Raw genomic sequence first — 16,818 nt, forward strand, 5'->3', positions numbered from 1 at the left:
ATTTACAAAATTTTCACACCATATCAGGGACAATGGGCATGTGCATAGTTCTGATACGAGATGACACAAGAGCACTGTGATGGAAACACAAAATACTGAGCATTTATGTTCGTATTCACTTTTATATGTATATATTTTTTTCTGGACAAGTAAGTACACAAGAAAGAGTAGGGGTCAGTTCCTGTGAACAGCTAATGGGGTATTGAGAAATTGGGGTAGGAGAGAAACTCATTTTGTAGTTCACTATTCCATATTTTTTCCAAAAAGAAAAAGAGGAAAAACTAATTGCACTGGACAGCAGAGGCCAGTGGCTGTGTTCCCACGCAGGCCTGCAGGACTTGTGAGGCGTGCTGGCATGAGCGTGGCTTCCTGCAGATATCCCACAGCCCAGCAAAGGGTATATTTTACAATCTTTTGGTGTCCTCTTACTGTACCTACTGTACACAGAAAGGGGCTTTCAATGACTTAAGCCAAGAGGTAAATAGCTTGTAGTTGGCAGCTCAAACAGCATGAAGAGGCAAATGCTCTGATGTCCACAAATTCCACATTAATAACAGCATCACAAAACTGAAATGAAACTTTTTCCATTTAGCTTGATCATCAAGAAGTGAAGAACATTTAGTAATTGGGCCACAGAAAATATGTGCTGTTTGCACTTAGTAGAAAATTTCAGGGCTGTCACCTGCCTGAATCTATCCATATTACTGCTTTTTTGTAAGAAGTAGTTCAATGTCATTTATGTCCAAAGATTTGAAGGTTAGAGTGAAGGTCTAATTCACCACGGAGAAAGAGCTGTATGCTCTACAGTCGGCTAACTTATGAGAATAACATGTGCATCCTTTCTCATACTGATCTGGCCAAACGCTATAATTTGTTATAACTATCATCCTGTTGCTTTCTTAGAAGTCCAAAACAAAATTCCATCACTTTCAAAAGTAAGCAGAGGAGGTAGGAACTAATCTATCCCATATTTGAAATCCCACCTTTTCTTTGCCTTTCCCGCTGAGGGCTGCAGTATAAAAGCCTCTTTGAATGTCTATTTGAATAAAGTGTATTCTTAGGGGAGATGTGAAAGAGAATGTTTCCTGTAGTATTGGTTTGCCAGCTATTTTATATGGGTATTTGATATTAAGTGGTATATAAGTCTTATCTTATTACACTAGGAATGGAACCTAATATGAAGGATATCTAAGGATATGTTGGTATTACCATAAAAATGACCAATAATTTATTGATTTCTTTTGCTGTTGTGTTACCCTGAGGACAGTATTCATGGCTGTGACTCTAACAATATTGCCTGTGGACATGAAACACAAACCTTTGCTGTTCATTTCAGTGTGCAAATAGGATTTTGAACACGTTTCCTTCAGTAAAAAGCATTCTACCCTGTGGTTATTAATATATTCAAGCTATTTTTATTGTCAGTAGAATAAGATTCCACCATATTACTACTGACTGCTAAATCCCCCAAAGATGACTTTTCTGCAGGAAACATAATATCTTATTAGTGACCTATACCTGTAATTTCTGCACTCACAGAACATCCTTACCTTTAGTGTAGGATAGCCAAGTAACTCTTTGCATGCCATAAAATATTAAGTTGTTCAATGCAGGGTTAGATTGCTGTACATCCTACTAAATTAACTTTTCTAAGCTACTTTCATTTGGTATTTTGTTCATCGGAGACCTCTGCAGAAATAATTAGATTCTGCGCTCAAGGCCGGGTCTCTCAATCTCAACACTATTAACATTTTGGACCACAAGGTTTTTTCCCATGGGAGTTGTCCTATCAACTGCAGAATTTTAACAGCCTCCCAAGCTTTTCTCAGAAGATACCAGTAGCATCACTCCCTAGGCAAACCAAAACTGTCTCCAGAAATAGCTCAATGTCTGCTGCAAAGCAAAAACGTCTCTGGCTTCTTGGCCGCCTGACTAAGTGTTTTAAAAGGTGCTGTTCTACTGTGTAAATCTTGACAATGAAATCTCTCTTAAGAAAGTAAACTATTTTTAGGAACATATTTTGTTAAATAATTCATTCTCCATTTCCTGAGGCAGCATTTGGAAGACATAATGCATAAATTCCCAGGTGTAAATACATAGAGACACACATTTGGAATTACTTTATTTCTATTATTATGACTAAATATAAGGTGTATTTTCTCTTTCCTGTTTCCCAATAGCATGATGCCTCTACTTAAAGCATTTATTTAGACTTTACTGATTTCATTTTTTTTTTTGACGTGCTACCTCTATGAAAGTATTTTCAAACCATAGTATGGACACATGGCCAGACTGAATGACAGGTGGGAAATGCGTTCTGCAGTCTCCTTCCAGTTTCCATGTATTTTCTTGATATACAGTATTTTCTAAGCCTCAGGTACAGCACAACCTCTCCTATCATGACTTAAGTATGAGTTTTCTGTAAATTCATCTGGTTTATGTTTGGGCTTGCAAAGAGCTTATTTCAGGGTAGCTGAATTAGGTGATCAAAATGGTGTGCTCAGTTCATTCTTCCCAGGACATTTTCCATCCTAAATGATACGCTGACATGACTGGCAGTATTGGAACTTACTGGAAAGTATGAAATATCACTCTTGTTTGATGGATGAGATTAGAGCAGATAGAACAAAAATGCATTAAATTTCCCCCCAAGGGTTTCTTTTGTTAGTATCAGTTTACTTGGCTGGTTTCTTTATGTTTCTGCTCTGTTTTCCCCATAGAGTTTCCTGTAAACTCTGCCTGTCAATCCAATTTTTATTGCTTTCATTTTTAATACTCCAATTGGTACATTTTACAAAATAGACCAGCCATGCTAAAATTTGATGCATCAGTTTCTCCTTCAGGATAAGGAGCTGAGCCTGACTTTGCACCAGAAGTTAAGCCGCTGCATGGTGTATGAGAAGGACGGTGTGTCCAGTGGTCATGGTGCCTATAATGTCGTTATGAGCCCTGCACATGTCTTTCTGTTCACTGCCTCATAAATAAGATCTGTCAAAAATAAGACCTACAAGAGATTATTAATTTTAAACCGTATTTTTCATAGAAAGGGGTTGTTTTTTTCCATTTACTAATACCCTGGTGTGCATAGAAAGCAAGTATTTAATTTCCTTCAGCATTTAAAGCCCGCTAGATTCCCTTCTCTGAGATCTCAGCTCTCAGCTCCTTATATCTTGTGAGGAAGAATCTTCTCCACCGTTGTCAGCTTGTCGTTGGCCATTCTGCACTGTATCACTATCTAATTTCCTAAGCAATTCTGCATTCATTCATTCACTCACTCCATAGTCATTAAGTGTGCTGGATCCTAGCTTCTGTTCTAGGCTATTGTGACCTCATCCCAGTGTGAACTAATATTCCAACAGGAGAAATACTGGGTAAATACACTGACCTTCTTTGCTTGTGCTGCCATAAAAATTATACAGTGACTGGATGACCTAAAAATCAGAAATAGATCTTCTCACTAGTTTTGATGGTAGAAGTTTAAGATTGAAGTTCCTGTTGACTCAGTTTTGGTGAGAGCCTTTTTCCTGTTATACACTGTGTTACCCTCAAAATAAGCCCTCGATGAACAAAAATCAGCCTTGCAAGGTAGAGATAAAAATTGCCAGACCCAATTAGCCTACCTTTGCCTCATCTGCCTTACAGGATAGGCACCCAGCAAGAGGCTAGTGATGGCACCGTGGAATTTCTGTGGTATTTCTTTATACTAAGTATGCTAACACAGTCCAATCATGGTCACATCTTTACAATCTTCTTTACAATGCCTTTCCAGGTGGCCCCATCTCCAAATACAAACACACCCGCAGTTAGGACTTTAACAGATGAAACTGAGGGGCACACAAACATTCCATTCATCATATGTATAAGTAAGATTTCAGAAATTACTACTTCAGTTGAATAATACTCCATTGTGTAAAAATACCACATCTTTATCCGTTCTCCAGCTGAAGGGCATTTGGGTTGCTTCCAAGATTTAGCTATGACAAATTATGCTGCTATAAATATGGGTGCACATATATTGCTGTGGTATGTTGTTTTCAGTTCTTCTGGAAAAATACCCAGGAAGGGAATAGCTAGGTTGAATAAGACCTCAAATCCTAGCTTTCTGAGGAATCTCTACACACATTTCAATAGTGGTAAACATGGTGTTTTGGATAACTGTACTGTGGATTTCTGCTGGTCTATGGAAAGGAGCTGTTAATGTTTAATTTGTTTTGTCTCCTTTTTTCAATTCTTTTTCCATTTTCTCTTTGTAATTTCTTATATTTTTTTCTTTCTTTCTTCTTCCAATTTTCAATGCATATATCTGGTAGTATGAGCAACTAATTTGAAGACAACACTATACATTACAACAAATACTGTGAAATTCATATTATTTTGTTTAGTGAAATTCTGTATCATTTGTAATTTTTCTGTCTTAATACTATTTTATACTCTCTTAAAAATATTATAAAGGTATAAAAATTATAAAAACATAAATTATTTCTTCAGGTAACGATAAACAAAAACAATAAGGAAAAAAAGGGCACCTGAGGCAGAGATGGCAAATGTTATTTTAGCTTTATTCTTCTCCAAAGGAGAAAAAAAAAAAAAAAACATACTTTCATGAGACCAAAGATGGACAAGAAATTGTCTTTAGAGATTTGTGGAAGTGAACATTCTAGGTAGCAAGAACTGCAAGCACAGCAGCCAGATGGGAATAAGAATGATGCATATATGGAAGAGGTGAGAGCCAGCATGAGAATGTGGGATACCGAAATGTGTGAGAGAGGCAGGCAGCAGCCGATTGTTCTGGCCAGTGAGATGAGTTTCAGTCTTGTCTACAATGTAATGGAAAATGTTGGGAAGATTTTAGGTTGAAGGACATATGAATAATGGAAATTTACGTGACTAAATATGAAAACCGTAGGAGATATTTTATAGCCTCTTCATCTTTGTTACACATTATAAAGGCTCAATATTTTTTTCAAGTGAAAAGTTGGATAAACACCTTCTCCTATAGCAATTATCTTTAAAGATGAAAAGTAATTTTAACCTTTTTAAAAGATTAATAGGAATAGTAAGTTTAATCTATTTTTAATATTAATAGTTTTTATTCAGAACATATTTCCACATGTTAAGATACTGTTCCTGAATTCTAACAAGCACCAAGCACAGTTCTGTGACTACAATAGCAAACCAGATATTAAACAGCTCTATCCATCTCTTCCTCAAATTATTCCTTTGTCCTTTAAAATCTATCCCTTTGCCATCCCCGATTTTGGCACCCAGCAATCTCTTGTCTGTAACTCTAGTTGTCACCATTCCATGTACTGATATAAATGGGATGGCTTGGTTTGCAGGCTGTTCAGCCTGATGTTTTTCTGTTTAGCATAGTTCTCTTTAGATTTGGCTTGAACAGGGCTTCCATCACTGCAAGTGGCCTTGCCTTTCTGTGGTTTCTATACACAGACATTCAACCAACTATGATGAAAATTATTGGAAAAAATGTATCTGCAGCAAAATCATGTAGACATCTTGCTATTCATTGTAATAACTTTTAATATGTCTTTGACATTGTAGTAATTATTAAAAGTGAACTTGTAATGGCACAGTAGAGCATAAAGCATACAGGAAGATGTGTACAGGTTATATGAAAATATAAGATCATTTTATGTAAAAGAACTTAGTATCTTTGGACTTGGACTTTTAGAGTGGTTCCTGGATCCAACCCCACAGAAATCAAGGGATGATGTAATTTCCTTTTATTTATTAGTAATATTCCAATTTATGGATATACCATACTTTATTGATTCAGTTTAACAAATTGAGTCAAACTTGGTTTGTTTGTAATTTCAGTTAACTATTAATAAAGCTTCTATAGACATTTCCACTAATATTTTGTGGAAATAAAATTATGATTTATCTTTCATTAAGAGAAATGGTATTTTTTATGTTAGTGTTTACTGTATTATATTGTTTTCCATTTTTAAATTTAAATTCTAAGAGGGAAAATGAACACATGAGATTGATCACATTACATATTCAAGGGTAATACTCAGTATATGGCTGATTTTTTTCCAGCCTGTGAGATTTTACAGGCCTGTGACCTTCTTCCAATCTAGAAACAAATCATCCACTATCTTCTCTCCTCATGTAGACAGGATTTTCTTCCTATGGGCATGCACCCTTGAGCCAAATATCCAGATCTTTCAAGAACCAGATCTATTTCTTGAGTAAAGAAATGCAGCTCCTGCCTGTGTAAGGTCGGTCATCTTTCTAAAGCTCGGTGCTTTCATTTGCCTTTCTTTCAAACAGCTTTGGACAGTCATTACCTTTTCTTAGAGAATGATGCAGATGGCTTTTCTCCTCCTTTCATTAAAGACACTGTTATGTTCACTTGGCCTGAGAGAGACTTTTTACAGGTAATTTTATGAGATTACTGGAAGTTGTTGCCTTCCTTAGATGATTTATTTTTTCTTAGTGGAATTAGATACTGTAAAGCTCCTGAAAGTTCCTGTTAAGAGTTGGTGGAAAAACATGCAGATGAAACTCCTGCCTTTCCCAGTAGTTCTTGGTAGCATTTGATTAGTGGCCAGGCATGCAGCAGCTTCATGAATCTTCTTTTTTGTTGTTTCTGTTTGCAGATTTTATTCTTCACCGTACAGTATTGCAACCAACCGCATGATTCCACAGACATCTATCACGCCATTCATTGCTGCTTCCCCTGTCTCCACATACCAGGTATGTCCAATTTACCTGCACCTCAGGAGAGTTCTTCCTTGCCATTAATCCACTACCTAGAGGCAAAAAGGACACAGTAGATTAAAACATAAACTGTACACATACATTTTACTTGCATCTTAATGTAGTAACGCACAAGGTGTGAATTAGCCTATTCTTCCAGGACTGGTTTGCATCAGCTCATTGAATAATAAAATCCCACACACTTTCCTTCTTCCTGCTGAGTGTTTTTGATTATGCTCCTTTCCAGCCAATACCAGCACTGTTCTCTTACCACTGGGAAATGATTTTGCTTGTTGTCTTTTACTTTGGTCAGTTACATTTCCTTTTGTGACTTTTCTAAAAGCACATTTGTAGATACTCCTTCACTTACTCCAGGATATTTTATCATTGTCATCCCATGTTGTCACAGTTGCCCTGGTTAAGCTACACAGATAGGTGTTAAATCACATTGCCCTCAAATAGAGAGATTATCAAAGTGGTAAAAAAGTTATTCCTACTCCCTGTTTTTTCCTTCATTCTCAGCCTTAAAGAGATCAAAAGAGACATCAAGCATTCCACAAGTTGAACTATAAGCAGAGCTAAGACTCAAGGTGTGTCCTAAGTTGGGTGTTATTGCCAATTAATTCTAAGTGCACAGGTGATTAAAAGTCACACTTACACCTCAGAAACTAGTAATTAACTTAGTCCTTTGAGTTATCAAGCAGGTGATGTTACTCCTTGTTCTGCTTTACTTAATATCATTCTTCAAATAGTTCTCTTATTTCTAATTAAGAAAGTATCTTCAAATGCTACATGTACAAAGTATCTAGTGTATTGAAAAAAAAAAACGTTTGGAGGGAAGAAAGAGAAAGTGCGCCACGGTGTGTGTGTGTGTGTGTGTGTGTGTGTGTGCATGGGCTTCTCCGTATTTTGCAAATGCTGTGGGGGGTGATTTATAAAGGCAAAGCTACAGTATTGCTGACTGCTAGTAATGCAGTGAAATTTCATCTTATTCAGCTACTACATGCTTCATCTAAGGATGTCCCAGCTGTCAGAACATCAACCTTGATAACATATACATTTTTCCTTAAACAATTCCCCCAAAGCAGATCACTTTCATTCTTTTTTCTTCAAAGAAATTCTGGAAACATGTGCATGGGTGAATGGAATAAGCTTTTGTTTGAACTGCATTAAGGAACCCTAGGAGGGCAGCTTGCTCACTGCCTCTCCTTGGGGCTGTGTGCAGGTGCTGTTCACTTTTTGTTCTTGCAGCGGGCCTGCCTGCCAGCGTGTGTGCCTGTGTGAGTGTGTGCACACACGTGCATGTGCCTGTGTGCTTGCTTTTCTCTGATCTTGGCCTCTGTTGCAGCTGGGACCACCCATCAAGCCTCAGTGTAGATCACTTTGATGATATGAATAAAATGTTCACAGAAAAGTGATTTTACTTGGGAGGGCTCATAATGGAATTTAACTCTAGTTCCCAACTTCCAAAAAAAAGAGATTACAGTAATTTCCCATGTTGTCGATTCTTGCTTTTCACCACTTTTTAAAATCCAAAGTGTATTGTAATTTTGTTGGTGTGAATATATTGAAAACATAATCTTCATGGCTTTCTATGTGCTAATCAGCTCACACAGGCTGATTTCCTCTTTTGGCTGACACGTGATTCATTGAAGGAGAGTTGGCTGGCTCAACTGCTGACTTTCATTTGCTATTCCAATTGCAGTGACAGCAAAAGAAAAAAAAACAAACTTGCTTAACTGTGGTTTAGTCTAGAATATTATCCCAAAATTTCTGATTTCTGGTCTATTTCATTAATTCTTACCACCCACTGTACTGGTTGGATGTACTTCTAAGATGGAATCACCACAGCATTCAAAGTTCCAACAACCCCAGCAGAAAAACAGAACAACTTAGCAGTCAACTCTTGCTTCCTCAATTACTTACCAAGTACTCCTGGGAGTTGACATGCAAATTATCTCTGGGGCTTTTGAAGATGCCAGTCTTCAACACCAATCTCAAAGTGTGGTTCAGGATCCAGAGTGGTCCATGCAGCCCTGGAAGCCAGCCAGTGAAATGGGAAGTTGCTTTACATTTTATTGTGTGTCAGGGATGAAATTAACCAGGTCATGAATCCCCTTCTTATTCTTGATTTTGAGCACTAATTGGCTGTACAGTCAGATGGACTCAACCTTTTCATGACCTATTGTGTCTCCACTGAACGCAAGAACCACGTTCTCTCTGTGATTGCTTTGTGCTAATAAATGCTATTTGATGCATAGGTCCAGAGTACTTCATGGATGCCTCATCCGCCATACGTTATGCAACCAACAGTAAGTGTTCTCAGTCACCTGAGGCTCAATGTTTCTATTATCCAAGTGCAAGCTTTTGTAATGCATAGAAGCTTTGGGGTGAAGCTTTCATTCTATTCTGTAATTCTTTCAGGCAGCCATAGTCTCTAGATTCAAAGCTGTCCCTGAAAATCTACAAAAGCATGTACAACATAGCAAGAGTCAAAAAAGACAGAGTTAGGGGGACAGAGAGAGACACACAGAGAAAAAAAAAAAAAAACAGAAAGAAAATGAGCAAGCTCCCCTACTGGAGGAAATAGCAGTCAGCCTCCCAAGTCTGTGTCTACCGTTTGTTCTGAAAGATTTCTGTTGCATACAGGAACTGAGAATTCTGGACAGTCAAATTCATTATTCAAGGAAAGCCCTTCCGCTTTCCCTCTGTTGTGCTTTGCTAATTTTGGATGTAGCCTGATGGGACTTGAGGAACATTTTGCATATCACAACCAAGTACTGACCCAAAGCACTCAATTCAAAATGTGCAGGTAGTTGACTGTTAATAGAGATTGTATGAAAACGGCAAGGTGGGTAGATATTTTTATGTTAAACATCTATAGCTAATCTTTTCTTTAGTGATAGCCAATGTCTTCTAAAAATATTCAAACTCTATTTTCTACTTATAGCATTTCCCATTTTGTGGCACATTACATTGGCCCCAAGTAAAATTATGACATTTTACATTAGAATCTAGAATGAAGGCTAACAACTCCTTTTATCTCTGACTCACTTTCTTGTCTAGCTCTATAGAATTGTGAGTGTGTGTGTTTGTGTGTGTGTGTGTGTGTGAAAGAGAGAAAGAGAGAGAGAGAGAGAGAGAGAGAGAGAGAGAGGCTCATGAGGTGAGGTATGAGGTCAAGCACAGAACTTCCAGATAGGAAGTCTCTGGAGTACTCTTCCAGTATCTCACATTTGTGCTTTTATTTTCTTGTCCATAGTGATCCCTCTACTTAACTGAGCTTTGGGAAGGATCCAATGAGAGAACATATATAAAAGCAAAGTAGAAATATGGCCTGCTGTACATTATCACCATTATCATTGAGTATTTTAATGTAGAAAGAAAGAGCATTCATACTTTTTAAAACTTTTAGGAGTTAATCTTAAGGTGGCAAATACTGAAGACCAGAGAGTTAGAAGTACTAGTACTAGTAGTAGATAAGTAAATGGGTACATTTACTGGATTCAAAAGATCAAATTATCTGATTTTCATATTTGAAATTTGCCCATTTCATTTTTAAATAAAAAATCTCTATACTGTTTCTAACATTTCTGTAGGTGCTCTTTTTAATTTAAAGAGCACAACATATGTGTCTTAACACAGCAGAACTTTGAACGATGTTTCTCAAATCCCCCAATTTCCCATTATTTGTATACCTGGGGGTCTTTCTGAGTTCATCTGGTTTGTGTGCTATAAATCATACCAATGTGGCATGTCCAGGCCATGCATTTCTATCCAAGTCACGAGGTAAAACTCACTATGTGTTTCCAGCCTCGTGGAGAGCACAGGACAGACCAAGCCAATGCAGAAAAAGGAAAGAAGTTCTGCCAGAATCAAAGGAAGAGAAATCCTAGGGGAAAACATGCCACATTCTAAAACGTAATGCATTCATCTGTGGTTCAAAAATGCTAAGTTAATCTTTTCACTAAGGTGAAACATCATTTCTTTGTGGCTTAAAGAAATACATATATGGAAAAATACATACTTTGGAGATATCAAAATAAGTAAGAGTTCTCAGTGCTTGAATGAAAGTAGTTGAATAGACTTTTATTTCAGTTGTTAGCCAGTACCTAGGCAAAGATTTTTAGATACCTTTTCTTCCACCTATTGCAACTTCATTTTCATGTATTTATGTATGTATGTATGTATGTATGTATGTATATTTCCCATTTAACTTGCTTTAGCAATAGAGGTGTTATGTGCATTGTGTGTATGTGTGTGTGTGTGTGTGTGTGTGTGTGTGTGTGTGAGAGAGAGAGAGAGAGAGAGAGAGAGAGAGATTCATGTGTTGTTTGAACTTTTCTTACTGCAGCATCCACTCATTAATGCTATTATCATATCCCTTTTGTAGGCTACGAAGCATGTTTGAAGTTAGGCCATTATGTTTTAAATACAATTTCTTGGGATATAGTGGATTCCTAGGAAAAGAATGGTCAAGCCATTTACCAGTTTGTTATCTGTAACATGAAAGAACTGGCTAAAACGTGTCCTTGAGACATGAAATTTGTACCATCAATCTTTGTTCTATGACAGTCTTCCTATTTTTCTATGTTACATATAATAATATACCTTATTTATGTTAACTTCATCATCAAAATATAGATTAAATGATATCTGTGTGGTATCAAAATATAAAAATATTTAAGCTATCTAAGGCCAAGAAACAAAATACTCAGATCTGAGAATGATGAATGAGTTGGTGCCTGAGAACCTGGATTCTTACTGGGCTTGTTGGGTTAGGAAGATTTGGTGGCTAGGGGCACTGCGAAATTTCCTTAAACTTTCTGAGTTCTGGTTTCATTTGTAACATAGATATGATAATAAATGATTATGTGTTTGTTCATCAAATAAGGCACTAAATCTCTTAAAACAGTCCTTGGAAGATAGTAAGCACTCAACAAATGATTATTTCCTAAGTGAGTAGACATCACATTATGCTTTAGTTTAGGTCAGTGGCAGAAAGTGAGGGTCAGTACAGAAAGAAAGTTGAGAACAAGCACGAAGCATCTATTGGTGCTTCATTTACAGTAATTTATTAGTCATTTGGGGAAGATAACCTCTGTGAATAGAAAAGAGTCAAATAGCTTTGATTGGTACTTTTTTCATTTATCTGTAGAGTCATTCAACACCTATCACTTAAAGAAAGTGCCCATTAGTATCTACTTTACATATACATTCAAATTCTCAATATATACATCTCAAATAATTCTGCCCATAATTCTAATTCACAATTTCCTCCTCAACCATATTTCTCTTCCCCATGTTGAGAAAGTCATATACCTTGCCCATCAATGCCTCCATATGTCCTCAGTGTCATCTATGCATTCTGGCCCTTGAATGGGGCCACAGGCATCGACTCTACCAGAAAACTTTCAAGTCCTTCTCAGGCTTGGCATACAGGGCCCTGAGGCCTCAAGAAAGTTGGTGTCTGAAAACAAGACAGTGGTTTAGCAAAGTAATAGATAAGTAAATGGATACCTTGTGATGAAAAGAACTCCAGTTCTCTGGGTATTTTTACTATTATGGGGGATTTCCAACAGGAGGTGTAGCAGCTGGTTACAAGCCAAATGAGGGATGGAGAGAAGGAAAGAGAATAGTAAAAGGATGAACAGAAAGGAAAACAGAATAAGGTTGGTTGAAGTTCACCATTCCAGTTTGCCTCTTTGAAGATTAAATTTTGTAATTAGTGAGTACTTTTTGTAGATTTAGTAAAAGAGTATGGAAGAAACGCTAAATGTCTCCAACCATGGATTATTACTATTATTTTAGTATTTGTTTAATAACTCAGATCATCAATATTGGGCCCTGGGTCATTAGTGGATCCCCTGACAGAGGTCAATCCCCAGGCAGGGAAGCAAGCCTGTTTCCCTTTTCAGTGTTTTTCTCATGTAAACAGACTCTAAGGAGGGAGAACTCTGGCACTGTATGCAACATTCACTTCTGGGGGTGACTCATACGAATGCCAACTGTCAATGGAATTAGTTTTTTCTGCTTCTCAATGCAAGGCTCTGCCCTCACTCTGAAATCTCACCATTACTCTGACAGAATTTTAATAGTTGATAGAATGCACAAAATATCTACAGAGCAGCACAGCACAAGGTAATGTCATATGAATACACAATTCTCATGTTCCAAAAAAGTTGGATTGCTAAATCTATGCTACTGACAAGGCAGGGAAAAATGATAGTTCCCAAGAGAAATCAGAGTTCCATTGCCTTAAATTCTGTTTAAGCTCATTTGAATCATAAATCTTCTGTTATTCATATAGTTAGTGTTGCTTCACCTCAAGGAGAAAGGTCAGCTCTCATTTTTACTTAATTGCAATTTAGCTATCTAATTAAAGTAGTGTAAGAAATCCAAGATGCCCTTATTGAATCTTTGGAAGATTTGTTGCCATGCATGACTAAATTGTAATTTTTATGATGAATACACCAAGCTTACCACTAACGAGAAAATGCAAACTTCCTTTCTATGGAAATGTTGCTTAAGAAAGGCAAAAACACTTATTTTGATTAGCCATTATTTTTAGACAGATAAAGCCCGAGTCAGAGATTGTGTCCTTCAGATTTCCAAACACATTTTCAGAAAAAAGACATCACAGAATTTGGAAAATATTACATTGTTGTTCAAAAAAGCAAAGTTTTCTATATATTTCTTTTTGACTTCAGCATCTCTGTTGGACAAAACTAAAATGAAAGCTTTTGTGATTTTTTTAATCAAAGTACCAGTGCCAAGTGCTTTTGCTGTCTAAGAAGTTAATGTGGATGAAAACTTACATATGTTTATAGATTTTCCAACTAAATATAGCAACAGTCTCACTAACCTATTTATACTTCTCCTGTCAGAAAAAAGTTCAGAAAAGTGCAGGTATCCTTAAGTAGGGCATCCTCATGTCAGCAGCATCTCCTTTCAAATGTGTTGCTAAACTAGTGGGATAAGTAGGAGCGAAACAATTTCCACAGAAAATTCTTTGATGCTTGAAAAAGGAGATCTGGCTTTACTATTATTAAATCTGATTCCAAAATTCTACATTACATTTTCAAAAATAAACCTTTGTGACTTTAGGAAACGGAACTATAAATAATGAAATTCAAAGCCTAAAATTAAAAAGAATATAGAGTATATAAGACTTCTCAACTAGGATTCCCTTTACTTTCCGTTCTGTGACCTGGAAATAAATCTTGGTAGCAAGTTCTTTTGTTATCATTCAGTCAGCTTTTCTGAAGATGGAGGTATATGTGGCATATGTGTGAAAGTATTCTTATTGGCATACCTACATGATTACCAGTATAGTGTTACAACTTTATTTTTCTCCAACAATAGAATAATCTTGTTTGTATGGTGTAGATCTATCATAACATCCAAGGTTGGGTATTTTATAAAGTATTTTGTAAAGGTTGGGTATTTTTCTTTCTTTTATAAAATTTTGTTTTGGCTCACAGTCTTGTAAGGTAAAAATCCTTGACTGAGAAGCAAGCTGATTTGATTTACCTTTGTGGTGAGGTGTTCTGGGTGGTTCCCAGCATGGTAGGTGATATTACGTAGCACACAAGAGAAAGGTCACATGATGACAGAGGAAGCAAGAGACCAGGGAAGGGACAAGCCTTATGATTTTATAAAGATGTACTCCCCTCAGAACTAATAGATTCCTACTAAACACATCTCACAGCATGAGATAAGTCTTAATCCAGTCACAAACAATATTATGACCCAACCTCCGTCCACTAGGCCATAACATTAAAATATCCCATGACCTCTCAGTACTGTTACCCTATGGAGCAAGCTTCTACTATGTGAACCTTTAGGAGTCAAATCGTATCCAAACCATAGCAAGACTCTTTTGCATACTGCCACATGTGAGTTACATGTAGTTTATTTTTTAAAGCCTCATTGTATACCATTGTGTAAATGCATAAAGGTTGTTTAGCTAATTTCCTATTCATAATTATTTAAGTTGTATCTTGTACTGCTTGCTCCAAAACCTAAGAGATTATTCTTGAATTCTAGTGAGGAAAAATATCCCTAAAATAATTTGCCAGCATAAAAAGTGTACCTGTTTAGCGTTTGATGTGCGTTATTTACAAAATGCAATCTTAGTAAGAATATTTTTTCTCATACTGTGTATTCATCAGTGTTAATCCACTCACAAACAAGATCATGGCCCAATCACTTTCCATCAGGCCATACTTTAAAATATCGCAACACCTTTCAGTACTGTTACCTGTGGACCACGTTCTGTATCAACACTCCGTGTAAAATTTTAAATATTTTGTTAAAGTGTTGAGTAGTAAAAGTGTTTTACTGATGGTTTGTTCTTATTTATTTGGCTTCAGAGCAGTTGGGTTCTTTCTCAGGATTTGGACATTTTACCCATTATCTCTGAATAACAAGTTCATTTTCTTTGCATTTTTCTTTTGGAGTATTATTGATCACTTATGAATGAATGATCTTATGATAACTAGTAAGTTTTAAAAAAAACTGTCATAGGTAATTTAATTTAGATATTTTCTAAGTTGATTTACTTTTTATTTATTTTTTCTTTTTTTTCTATTTTTTATGTATTTGGTACAGGGTCTCAATACACAGCACAGACTTGTAGTGATCCTCCTGTTTTCAGCCTCCCCAGTGCTGGGATTACAGGCATGTGCTAAAGTGCCTGGTCTCCGTGGCTGGCTCAGTGTGCCTGGTGGTGGGGCCGGAGAAGCATGTGGTGCTGGAGATCGAACCCCAGACCCTGCACTTGCCTAAGCAGGCACTTAGCCCACTGAGCTATCTTGCTGGCCCTGCATTTTAATTTTATGCAAAATTGTAGTTTTATGAATTCACATTTATCAGTATTCCTCTTTAGAAAGTCAGCAAATATTTTCTGTGAAGAGCCAGGTAATATCCATGCAAGTTTTTGAGCCAGATATTCTGTAATACCTACCAAGTTCTGTAGTTTCACTGTAAAAGTAGCTGTAAATAATATAAAAGATAATGGGTATCACTGATCTAATAAAGCAACTGAGAACCACATTTGATTTGCATGATATCTTTGGGCAACTCCTGATTTAGAACATGTGGTTTAGATATGAAATGCTCAAATGACTATAAGATTTTTTTAAATGCTTTTATCTCTAGAGTTTATTCTGGAGCACAGCATGAAACCATTGTGTTAATTGGGTTTTCACCATTGTTACAAAATACCCAAATTACAAAATTTCATCAGTTTCAAGGATGAAAGGTTATGTTAATTTCATCAGTTTCAAGGATGAAAGGTTTGTTATGTTAACAATCTCAGAAGTTTTAGTCCATGAGCAGCTGCACCTGAGGCTAAGAAATCACGGTGGAAGGGCATGGCAGCCAGGACAATGGAAAGAGAGACAAGAGGGCAAGTTGCAGGAGGTCAGAGGGCTCTTGCAAGATCACACGTGCACTGTGCACTCTCGTCAGCTGGGTTCCACCTCGTGTTTCCATCACTTCCTAATAATGGCATCAAGTTAGGATCTTGTCATTGCATGAGTCCACTGATGAAATTAGTGTTCGCATGATCCAACTAACTTCTGAAAGTCGCACCTCTGAGAACATGAGACTTTTCCATAAGACCATGGGAAAACAAAAAAAATAAAATAAAATTGATACAGAATTTCAAAATAAGATATAAGAAATTGTGTGGAGAAAGAGGAACGAAGAAAGGAAATAGATAGTTAAGATAATTGTACTACTGAGACCTACTATAAGTTCATTGCCTAAAGTATAGCACTGATTCAGATCTTTTATTTCAACTACGTAGCCTATAATCAGAAAAAGTTCTACCAAATAAGAGAGCTATATATTTCCCACCAAGGGCTAGCCAAATAGCTCAGCAGATTAAAGTACCTGCAAGCAGGTGCAGGGGCTGGGGGTTCGATCCCCAGACCTGCTGTGCTGGTCCCGCTCCTGGGGCACGCAGAGACAGCAATGGAGACTGGAGGTGCACACCTGTTATCTCAGCACGTGGGAGGCTGTAAACAGGAGGATCACTACAAGTCTGATCTACGCAGTGAGACGCTGTAGACCCTGTCCTAAAATAAA

The 16,818-nt window shown here is 37.0% G+C and overlaps 1 protein-coding gene and 1 pseudogene across 9 annotated transcripts in view; both read left to right on the forward strand.

Annotated features, from left to right (window-relative positions):
* Rbms3 (RNA binding motif single stranded interacting protein 3) overlaps positions 1–16,818 on the forward strand; it is a 726,581-nt gene that overhangs the window by 607,806 nt on the left and 101,957 nt on the right. For 6 of the 9 annotated variants that reach the window (XM_023718499.1, XM_023718500.1, XM_004634207.3 and 3 more), the window contains 2 exons: positions 6,624–6,720; positions 8,985–9,035. In XM_023718499.1, coding sequence (XP_023574267.1) covers positions 6,624–6,720; positions 8,985–9,035 — 148 coding nt within the window. The remainder of the gene's footprint in view (positions 1–6,623; positions 6,721–8,984; positions 9,036–16,818) is intronic. The other 3 variants (XM_004634210.3, XM_004634211.3, XM_023718502.1) reach the window with 1 other exon arrangement.
* Positions 13,992–16,818, forward strand: part of LOC105742551 — an 11,678-nt pseudogene continuing 8,851 nt past the window's right edge.

The sequence above is a fragment of the Octodon degus genome, unplaced genomic scaffold (genome assembly GCF_000260255.1).
Source record: "Octodon degus isolate 3935 unplaced genomic scaffold, OctDeg1.0 scaffold00059, whole genome shotgun sequence".
In the NCBI taxonomy this organism is placed as follows: domain Eukaryota; kingdom Metazoa; phylum Chordata; class Mammalia; order Rodentia; family Octodontidae; genus Octodon; species Octodon degus.